This window comes from Hoplias malabaricus, chromosome 15 (genome assembly GCF_029633855.1).
Source record: "Hoplias malabaricus isolate fHopMal1 chromosome 15, fHopMal1.hap1, whole genome shotgun sequence".
Lineage (NCBI taxonomy): Eukaryota > Metazoa > Chordata > Actinopteri > Characiformes > Erythrinidae > Hoplias > Hoplias malabaricus.
In genome coordinates this window covers 15555937-15568186 of record NC_089814.1, presented here as the reverse complement: position 1 = coordinate 15568186, position 12250 = coordinate 15555937, and the positions used below count along the sequence as shown (strand labels likewise).

At 37.6% G+C, this 12250-nt stretch overlaps 1 protein-coding gene across 1 annotated transcript in view; it reads right to left on the bottom strand.

Moving 5' to 3' along the window:
* Positions 1-12250, bottom strand: part of LOC136667957 (collagen alpha-1(XXIII) chain) — a 122485-nt gene that overhangs the window by 14557 nt on the left and 95678 nt on the right. Inside the window, 5 exon segments of the mRNA XM_066645148.1 lie at positions 2484-2543; positions 5229-5255; positions 5492-5518; positions 7070-7096; positions 8189-8215. Of these exon segments, the coding sequence (XP_066501245.1) occupies positions 2484-2543; positions 5229-5255; positions 5492-5518; positions 7070-7096; positions 8189-8215 (168 nt within the window).

The window sequence follows — 12250 nt, the reverse complement described above, 5'->3', positions numbered from 1 at the left end:
GGATCTGAAAGTGAAAAAAAGGATCTGAAAGTGAAAAATATAAGATGTCAAATATCAAAATATACAGGAAAGTGAAAAATTATTTATTAAAAAAAATTAAATAATTGAATTCAAATTCTATTTAAACAGAAAAAAATCATACAAACTTATTTTAAATTTTTAATACATTGTTGTATTTTTCAAAGTCCAATATCAAGATTTGAATTTTCAGTTTCAAGTTTCAGTTTTTTTTTAAATGAACAAAACTTTTGACCCCAATATAGCTCCATACCTGACACAGCATCATTATATAAATCTGTGATAAACTGTGGATTAATACAACACAGAGGGCCGTGTATGTTCTGTCATTTAGTTTTTCTATTTTGTGTTTAAAATGACAATACAAGAGACAAATAGTTTTTGTTCTTTCTATCTTCATATTTCACAGGTACATGGAAAACACTGAACTGATATCTGTTGGTAGTATGAAGTATTTATTAGAAATTACCATTTTATAAACTGCTTAAACATGGTTACTTTTCCTTTAAAATGAAGGGCATTCTTTCAGGTTTTCACACACACTGAGTATTACCGTTCAGTCACTAGTATCTTAGCACTAAAATGGCAGCTGGATTAACTGCAGTCTACAGCCTGTTGTGTACAAATTCTGTAACAAGCTCTATTTCTTTCACCCAAACTGATTTGAGTTCAGAAAAAAAAATTCCACGTAATGGTTTCTGTTATCACACAAATCAAATAACTATAAAAAAGGTATTTTCTTTTTTACATGGTTAAAATTAGAAAAAACAATTTATGGAACATGCACGGCTCGTTAGATGTATTCACGTAACACAAATAGGAACAGACGGTTTATCTGCATTTGCTGGTTTTTTGCCAATGTCCACTGAGAAAAAAAACTAGCAGGGAATGTAGATATTATTCCATGTCATATTGTATTACTTTGATATGTCAATCATTTGCTTAGTGGCCAGTGATTGACAGAATCCTGCCCTCACATCTTTTCAGGGCGAAAACTCAAGTAAAAAACTAGAAACCAGACTCTGAGAGACTTGCAACTGAGTGAAACTGTAAAATTAAAACTATGTCTTTATGAAATTATAAAATAAAATAGATGGTAACATATAAAAATATTACTTTTATGAAACCATTCTGAAAACCCCAATGACAGTGCTCATGTTTACAAAGTTTTATTTCCTTTATATAAAATCCAGCTTTTATATTTCTGAATATTAGTTTTGAGTTCTCAGATGTTTGACCCCAATCTGATGTCATACATTTACATTATTAAACAGTTTATGTCAAATTGCTGCTGATAAATTTTATAAATACTGAAGGATTAATGAATGTATTATTTACTGTGTTTGAACATACAGTGTAGTCCCTGTGTTTGTAGTTTTCAAAAAAAGGTTTATTGAACTGACTTTGTTTTACCAGAAGGCTTTGTGTGTAACATTAGAAATTCAAAATGCACAAGTTTTGGAATCTTTCCCCCTTTCCGAATAATTGAGTTGTTTAATATTAACCTGTAGAAATATAATCAATATGAGTCAGAATTATTCAGAGAGGTGGTGATAAGTACCATATATGAGTTAGTTGTAAATGTGTTGCTTGAATAACCAATAAGAATCAAGTTCAGAAAACATGCAGAATTTAACTGGTCGTTGTGGACAGAAAACGTGTCCAAAATACTGTAGACACATATTGAGTGATTTCTGCTACTGCACTCATTGCTGACACAGGTTTTCCACTATTCACACACACACACACACACACACACACACACACACACACTCACACTCACACTCACACTTATTCCTTGTATAATCTCCATAAAAATCATTGCAAACAGAATGCATGTTCTGGAGCAGTCATATATCTGCATAAAGTCATCATACTGAGTACCAAGTGAGGACTAGAATGGTCTAAATATTCTGGAATAGTCCCAATACCTTTGTAAAGTATTTGTATCCAACCTCACAAATGATACAATATAAAACACAAAGCATTTTTTAGAAAAGCATTATAAAATGTTATTGTATAAAAGACAGTATACGCTCCTTATTATTAACCTTTATTTCAGAGCAACACTGGGCAAACAAACTTCTGGTATTGGAGCGTTTTTTGGGTTGAGTGTGTAGAATGTTACCTTTGGTTCCTATCACCACCAATACAAGGAAATCTGAGTTGTTAAATATGTGTGCAATGTCACATCAAATCATACTGAATGACAGCTTTACAATTTTGAAAAAATGGTTAATTTCCTCTCAAATTATAACTACCTCCCTGGTAAAACGTATTCAGCTCTGAAAGAATTTTAGACAGGAAGAACTGTGCAAAGGAAAAACATTTAAAGACCATAGTGAGAGTGAAATAAAACAACAATAAGCTGAGCCTTCAGAATCACAGGCAATGCCGAGACAGTATTGAGATGAACAGGTTTAAGACCAGAGATGAAAATGGTCGGTGGCAAGAGAGGGACAAACCTTCACTGTGAGGATCTGATTACTGAGCAGGCCTGCAGAGGCAGAGTATGCTGGAAGGCCCTGGGAGGTCGGAGGGAATGATACATGAGTGAAGTGATTGAGGGATAAGAAAGAATAAACACAGAGGAATAAAGGCAGATTTAGGGATGGCATGAATGCAGTGAACAGGAATATCTTTAGAACACATATGAGAAATATATGAGTCCATTCTACACAAAGAAGTAGAGATTTTTATGTCTTTTCTGTGGGGAGGTGATTTTCCATGACCTACTTTCCTGACCAACAAACAACAAGAAGACTCATATAGACATCCTGACTATATCAATGTTCCAGATACCCTGCACTTCTGGATATAATTACCTTTCATTGGTGCACATTAGCCCATGAGGTTTCTATTCAGAATTGTGGTCAAGAAGGCAAGGGATCCATAAAGAAATTTAACGCTCTTCCACTAGAAGCTTGCTCCCACTTGGGGTAATAGTAGAGGGTTTTGGTAACAAAACATTTTACACTTTAATAACCATGGTAAACTGGCAACCACCAAGAATCCAAAAAGGCTGTTATGAGTTAGCACTATGTCATCATATGACTGCTGGCTGAAATAATAACACAATATTGTAATCTACAAAGAAAAACTATAGGAGATGAAGTAAACCTTCTTACATTGCTATTAGTCCATTCACCATGAAATTTTCACATAGTGTGAAAGACAGCCGCTGTGTTCAAATAATGTATTAAACTAAAAAGCCACAAAAATAGGCATGTACATTTTTCCTAAGAAATTGCCAATGTATAAAATGTGATGAAGGATGGGATGAAATTTGCCTTGTTGCCAAAAAGGCAGTAGCATAATAAAACCCCAGTTGTTTAAATGCAAGATATAGTTGCAGTAATTTTAGGCATTAGATAATGTCATCAGAACTAGAGGAAATTGCTGTAAATCTTTGTATGTCAGGGTCAAGTAGCAACAGTTATGGGCCAGGACACTTGCACAGCTGAAGAAGTGTAGAATATGTGAATGACAAAAAATAATCTTTAAAACTGGATCAATTTGGGTCTTCAGTCCCAAAACCATAAGTGTTGAGAAAAGGAAAGAAAAGAAAAATCGGTGATGATGTGGTATATGGAACATGTTTCAGGCATCAAGCATACCAGCAGCATCCCAAAACCCCACAAGGTAAAGCATCTAAAGTTAAGTGGAATTTACAACTCACTGCTTTCTGTTATCACTAACATTTAGAAATTGGGCAACTTCCCATGAATTCTCATGCCTGACAAAAGGCAGGGGTCATGGGTGACTCTGTCCACCTGCAGTACAAAGTAAGCTCTGCCATCTGGAAGGAAAAATTCAGCACGTAGACTGCTTTTAGGTTAGTGTCCCCGAGGAGTATTAATGGATTCTACAGGTTATGGCTTCCTTCCAAAACAGAGCATAATCTTTGATGAAAGAAAGCACTAATGCACCATTACAGTCGACACTCAGAACTACAGAATGCTCCGGAAGCTACTGTACATTTTCTCACACCAACTTCTCGCTACTATTTGACTCACTTGTCAAGAACACACTCATATTTATGACTGGATGAAACAAAAACAATGCAGACCACACACAGAGCATTAACTGAGATTGTCCACCTGTCCAAAAGCCCACACAAAGACACCTGTTTCTAATCGGACTGAGCTGGCACGGCAGGTGACAGAGAACAAGTTTTGGCCACAATGGCCAAACGGAACATGTCTGGCAGATATGAAAAAGAACATATGGATGAACTTTGTGTTCATGGCTGACTTGTCAAGAACCATTATTTTACCTGTAATCACATATGGCCAGATGAAAAACAGTACAGCAGACCAGTAACTGGGCATGAGAAAGAAAGCTTGACCATTCCCTTCCAAATCCTAAAAGCCAGAGCTCTTGATTCACATTCAAATTCTAATTTCAATGTTGATAATTCACATTCAAAGTATAAACTTAATGTTGATCATCTGTACTCATAAGTAAAATGCAAATCCTGACAACAGTTTTGATCATTTTCAACATCCTAAGGAAATCCAAACAGCAATACTGAGAGTTCCTAGCCACATGCTACCCGTATCTTGATTTTTCCTGTTAGAATCCTAAACTATAGCCTTATTCCTATCCTCCTAACTTCAATCTTAAATATTCCCATCCAAATCCCAACCTCAATATTGGTCTTTTCCGTGCAAAACCTAACTTTGATCTTGATCATTTCCTTCCAAACATTGACACCCTGGAAACTTCCGAATCCAAATAAACACTGCTCTCTCACACATTTCTATCAAAATCCTAACCCCAATCTTAATAATTCTGTTTAAAATACAATTAGTAATCTCAAACCAGAGATAATTCCTATCCAAAATCAAATGGCATTCTTGATCATCCCCTTCTCAAACACTAATTGCACTTTTAAGCATTCCTCTCCGACCCTAATGACAGTCTTATCCATTTCTTGTGAAATCCTAACAACAATCTTGATCACTCCTGTCCAAATCCAAATGGCAATCCTGACCACACTAATCTAAACTTTAGTCTTCATAACAGCAATGATGGCCTGACCTGAGGTCAGTGTGCAAATGCCATTCACACCATTGCTGCTGAGTGAAAAGTTCACAGCAGGAATATGACGGAAAGAGACATATAGATTTACACAGGACCCTGCGGTGTATGAGATCACAGGCACTGCAGGGTATGGCTTTAGTTTTTGATATTTCTGGCAAACTCACCCTGGGCCCCATGTCTCCCTGCTCACCCTGTGGAGAGAAAAACAATTAGCCCATACAAACGCACAACCATATCTGACATAAGCAGCGCATTGTGATGCCTAATCCATACTGCAACAGCCCTGAAGCTGTGCTCCAGATCAGCACTGGAGTATCTCAAGGCTGGCTTACATTAGCTGGCTAGAACCTCGGCTGATACCCCTCAGCCATGTAGTAAATTGTGAAAATATCATGCTGGAATGTGCTCTGAACTCTAGAGCTTGTACCTTATCTCCTTTTGGCCCCGGCATCCCCTGGCAGAAGAACAGACCGATGTGAAATAACAGAGAAACAGATCATTATCAATAAACCATACAATAGATAGTGGTGAAATTGTCATTCTTGAAATCTTCTAATTTTACATGTGAAATATTATACATGTAATGTGTAGATTTCCAACAACATCAATAAACAACACTAAAGTATCATTCCTAGTACATCAGGAATATATATATATATATATATATATATATATGTTTATAAGGTTTTTCTTTATTGTACTTTCTTCTTTGTTGCTCTTGTTTACACAGAACTGTTTCATGTTACAAGAGGAACCATCATCACAAATATTGACCTTCTAATAAACAGACTATTTTAAACATACTCTAATATGTCAAAACACAGCTAATTAACTATGTAACTAATAATTTAATAAATGTATTTGTTTAAAACTTGCAACAGTATCTGATGTATCAGGCAGAGAAGTCATAAACACCTCCTGCAATAACTTCCTAGCATAAAACACTTCTGACGCCTGGTTCCTATCACAACACACTTTCTCTAAAAATTTCTCTTGAGTGTCACATTTCACATTAAACTTAATGATGAAACACATTGATCTTAATAATGAAGAAATTATAGACACTGACAATGAGTGGCACTGACAATGACTGCTGATTGATAAGAAAAAAATATATTCTGTCAGTCTTAATAGAGTCGTTTGACTGGTATTCTCCACTACACATTCTGTTTTCTATTGTGTATCTCTCCAGGTGTCCTCTTGACTGAAAGCATATTTTTATGAAGTGTGAAGTGATTGAACTGGAAATATGGAATCAGGTACCATCACAAAAAAGAGCTCATCTCTTCTGTCTCTTACACACAGATGGAGTGTGTTTACTCTAGATAGACATGCAGCACATGTTTCATGTTCTGGCACTTCTTAATGCCACGTGTGCACATGTGGCCGAGTGAAAATCTGATCCTGTATAATCCATTAAAAAAATGCCTTTTCTAACATTAATCTGAACTTTTCAACTAAAGCGACTTTAAATCACTGCTACAATAAACACACTGACTCCATCCTTCTCTGTTGTAGCTGTGGACTAGCTATTCACTTTAGGGCCCATTTGAAACTGGATAAAGCACTAAATCTGCACTTTATCGCTCAAAATTATGAGTGCTTTGCTTGCAGTTAGCGTTGATTTATCGACAGTGGAGTTTACACTATGACTTAGATCTAATGACTTTTTGAAGAGGCTACTTCCATCCAGCAATCTTTCATCTCTTTGGGTCCCTGACAGACCTGCTGACTCTGTGTAAACATGGGCATGCGTATGGAGCATGGTGTTGAATTATAGGAGTGCAGAAGCCCTGTCTAAAATTTCAGGCACACAGAGCTGAGCTAATAGAGCAGAGTTTACTATCTAAGTGTGTGAAGCCATAACAGCATTTTAGGGTGATGAGATTAGAAGAGATCACATTTCTGATGGGAATTTAATGTAAACACATTAGTGTGATTATATAGTGTGAATATAGCATTCCTACAGAAGGAAATCAAGTCTGATAAATATATAAAAACATACCTGGCTTCCTTTAGGACCAGGAGGACCCTGCAAACACAGTAAAAATGTTAATGGGCATGAGTAGTTTTTCACACTCTGTCCCACACACTTCTAAGAGCTCATTTAACTCACTTCACTTGAGCTAATACAGTATGGTCTTAAGGGTGGTGATAGAGATTACCCCAAGGTGTAAAGTAAAGGTGATAAAAGCTTGTTGAATACTCTTCAATGGTCAGGACTCTCACAGAACTGCAGTGACACTAATGTGGTGAGTGTGTGTTAGTGTGTGTTGTGCTAGTATAAGTAGATCAGACAAAACAGTGCTACTAGGGTTTGTAAAGTCCTCGGTATCACTGAGAATAGTCCACCAACTAAAAATATCCAGAACAAACAGCATCCTGTGAGGGACTAGAGGATGACCAACACAAACTGCAGCAACAGATAAGCTACTGTCTCTTACCTTACATCTACAAGGTGGACCAAACGAGGTAGTTGTGTCTAACAGAGTGGACAGTGAGTGGACACAGTGTTTAAAAACAGCACTGCTGTGTCTGATCCACTCGTACCAGCCCAACACACCAGTGTCACTGCAGCAGTGAGAATGATCCACCACACACATCATATCAGTGATCACCACTCAGTGGTGGTCCTGATCATTGAAGGACATCTTGAGGCAGAATCTTAAATTTGTGCAGTGAGTCTAAACCCCAACCTAAATTTATTAGGTTAACTACAATTTTCCCAGCATTTTACAAGCTTGTAAAAGTTAATATGGCAACCTGAGTCACACCACTGCTCACGACCTATCAGACTAAAATTAGATCCCACATTCTGACAGGTATTCCATGCTATACCAATGACTGTGCTTGGGCAAGACGCTGCATTGACCTGCCTCTGAAACATCATTAAGACTCTAAGTTGTTCTGGATAAGAGCATCTGTCACATACCATAAATGTTAATATAAATGAAATAACACATTTGTGGGCAGAGCATGAATAGGTCAATTACAGCCAGAGATCGATATCGATGGGAAACAGACAGGGGAAACACACCAAGGCTATAAGATGAGTAGTCTGTGCTGTTCCCTGTGGTTATATGGTGGTGTAGGTTAAATATGGGTGACAGATGGGAATACTTACAGGCTTACCATCCATCCCCAGAGGACCCTGAGAGATTGTAAAAAGAGAGATAGAGAGATCCATCAAAGAATGACATGTGCTCAGTGGATCAGAGGCATCAAGGTTTGAGGTCATCTCCCAGCTATGAGTAACAACTCATGAGGTAGTGGAGTGTGGACTGACAGTTGTATTTGAAAACGCTATTTTGGAGACTGATTCTGGCAAAATGATGCTGGATTTCTCCTATCAAAGTAATGATCTGTGAGAGGTCTTTTGAAAAAGATATGGTGATAAATGTAACGCATATGATTGATAATGACAGTGTGGGCAGTGGTATTCTTGGAGGGGCTGGAAGAAGGATGATTGAGAGAGAGAGAGAGAGAAAGGGAATTGAAAGAGGCAGATGGATAGAGGAGGAAAGTGTGTGTGTGTGTGTCTGAACATGCTGTGTGTTATATAGAGCTATATTTAGGACGTAACACATCTTCATAAAGAGATGACACAGATAACAGTGTTCAAGACCCAAAACCCATTTGCTGGATCTTCTCTGTTAACAAAAGCTCAATCCATCATTTCACACTGGAACATGTTCACTAAGCAGGCCAGAGAGGTCGCTGTCCACTCTACTGGAGGTGCTGAAACTCTCAGTGACTCATAGCAGTGACCAGTTATCATGAGACAGTGAGTGAGTCTAGCTTTCGTAAATCGTCCTCTAAATCAGTTCAAAAAGTTCACTAATGCAGGAGGACTTGTGATATCACATACTGTGGGGATTAAAGTGAGGTATTCAGAAACTATAGAGAGGTATCAGTACAGAGGAACTATAACCATACCCATGAAAATTTTATATTTGGTTTTTGAGTCTGTGTTCCTCACTGTGGATCTTACCCATGCTCTTGCTTTTGAGTCCTTTTTCCATACACTCTTATGGCGTTTATTTATCGCATGGACCCTATTCTACACTCTTAGTAAAAAAGGTACGGTAGAGGTACATTACTGTCATTAAAGGTACAAACAGTGTAAATGTGCCATTAAAGGCACCACAGTGTTTAAAAGTCCAGTTGTGTTCCCTAAAGGTACATTACATTCTCTTTTCCAGAAGGAGAGGTGAATATATGTAAGTTTTCATTATAGAACTGTGTCAAATAAAAAAAAAAAACATAATAAAAGTCCTGGAGATGAAATGGAATGTATGAAATCAACAGAATTTAAAAATCTACGATCGTAACAGAATAAGGTACAATATTGTTCCCTAATTAAAGGTAAAGATATATACCCTTAAGGGTACCACCACATAAACAGCAATCCACACCACAGTGACAACATTTCTGTACATGGCTCAGCTCTCCTGGGCTCTTTGTTTTTCCATTAGGCCAAGTACCTGCTCCCTTCTGGTTCCAAGCACACAGAGTAGATATTAAACATGACATGTAGAATTGCTTGTGATGTGCTCATGAAATTATGCTGTTTTATCAAAGAGGTTCAAACACTTCTTTGATCGGTGGCTGATGTATGAATCCAATGTGAGAGTGGGACAGTGCAACAAGGAATGAAAAAACTCTACTGATCATCCTGAACGTGAAGCTGTGTTCAGTGCCATTAGACAGTTTGTCCTTTTGGGTCATGGATCCTCACAGTGGATCTTACCAGTGCTTGTCCTTTAGTGTTTTTGTGATTTTTATAATCTTAGAGAGATTCTTCCTGCACTTAAGTGTTTTTTCTTCTCCTCTTGTTTTCTTCTTAATGAGCTTCTCCTGTGAAGACTCTGTTCTCATAGGGAACAGCTCACATTGAGCTTTGAACCTTTAGTGGTTCTTCCCCATGCTCATTTTAAGAATCTTCTCTTGAGTCTTGCGTCTTATCACACATTCTTCCTCATGCTTACAGGGTACCCCAGGAGACTTGGTGCCTCTAAAACTCATGAGGAGCTCTTGTTTCTTATTAACCTTTACACAGTGTTCCTCCATGTGAGTGACTGGTAGCAGCTGTCATTGATTGTTGATTGTTGTAAATGAGTGTTGTTCCTTTCCACTGTTGGCTTGCTCTGGGGCCAGACATCTGTAAAGCTGGTTTGTTACTGTGTCTGTTGTTAAAATTGCTAGGATGTTTTTAAGAGCCAATGACCTTTCTCAGCTGAAGACATATAAGCAATTAATGCCTTGAGTAACTATGATTAACGTGAGACAAAATTCTACAGAAAATGTTTTTCAAAAAATAAAAATAAAAAAAATAAAATAATTTAAAAATAAAGAGAGTGTGCATGAGAGAAAGAAATCTCACTTCTCCCCAGCTGTATCACATAATTTCCACATCTGAGTCACTGTTGTCTGCCAAACCCATGAGATCAGGAGAAAGGCAGGTGAAAGAGAATAGGAAAGAGGAAGGGAAAAGGGAAAAGCAAGGGCGAGTAGGAGAAGGAGAAAAAGATGAGCTGAGCAGGAGCAATGGATAGAGTGTTATGTGATGGTTTTCTCTGTGAATAAGAGAGAGAGAGAGAGAGAGAGAGAGAGAGAGAGAGAGAGAGAGAGAGATTTGGATGTCCACATGCAGCTGAGGGCAGGGTATTCTGCATTCTGTTGTTTGGCTTGGACAGAGTTCACACAACCCAGTGCTTCCATGTTCATATTACAATGGCATGGGGCAGCCAAAGCATGCAGCCAATCACATCAGGAGCACTCGTCCCTCTTGGCCTGAAACACTGCTTACAACTAACTCTGCTGAGGGGCAGATGTACATTTTTGGCTTCAGGAAGAACAGGCAGCCTTTGTGCAGTAGCTACTGCCTAAGAATCTGAAAATATGCTGGACCATGCACTGTGTAATTGCATGCGTTGACAATTTTTAAGTTGACTCTTCAAAACATCTTCATTTTTGAGGTCAACCAAGATGTAGGCCTATGTTTTAAACTATAATTCTGTCAAGCCTTCAATATTTCTGCATAATCAAATGATTATTTATTTATTTTTTTTATTTTAAAGGAGCCAGTGATCCCACATGAACCCACATGTCTTTTCAGGGTTATTATATGACATAATAGGTATAAAATAACAGGTATGAAAAATGAAAATGTGTAAAATGTTCAATTATATATGTACACAATTTTGTACTCCACTGTAAGCACTAGCATGCTTTTACTGTGTCTGATTCACTCGTACAAGCACACACTAACATATCACCACCACATCAGTGTCACTGTAGCGCTGACATTGATCCACCAACCACATCATACCTGCTCCCTGGTGGTCCTGATCATTGAAGAACATCTTGAGGCAGAACTTTAAAGCTGTGCATTGAGTCTAAACCCCAACCTAAAATTATTAGGTTAACTAAGATTTTCCCAGCATTCTCTAAAGCTTGTGAATATGAATGAATATTATATAAATAATAATATTATATAAATGAATATATAATTTTGCTATAATATATGACTACTGTACAACCTACCAACCAGACTAGAATTTGATTCCACATTCTGACAGGTATACCATTTTAAACTAATGTGACTGATAGGGCAAGACATTGCATTAGTCTGCCAAAAAAAAAAAAAAAAAAACTTTTGAAACTTTTGGTTCCTGAGACCAAATTCTATTTTTTATTCTGCCTGTTATAAACAGTTGAAAAATGTTCTACCATCATTGGTGCAACTTTTTCTACTAGTGAGCCAGAAAAATATAGCGTGTTATACCAGTGTCGACCAGCAGAGGGCATATGATTTTTTTCCCTTAACCCCTCACGGCTTCATTAAAACAGAAAACATCGTTTGAGGAGCTAGGTGCTAAAAATTAGCATGCTGTTTCCGCTAATGGTTAGCCATGTGTAAATATAATTTTTCTCATCCTTCAGGTTCAACTCACTAGCACAAAATAAATTGAGGAAAAAAAGTTTTTGATTGCTAAAATTGTTGCTAGAAATATTTTTTCAACTGTTTTTGGTGTGGCCATATAAAATCATTCATTCATTATCTGTAAGCGCTTATCCAGTTCAGGGTCGCGGTGGATCCAGAGCCCACCTGGAATCATTGGGCACAAGGCGGGAATACACCCTGGAGGGGGCGCCAGTCCTTCACAGGGCAGCACACACACTC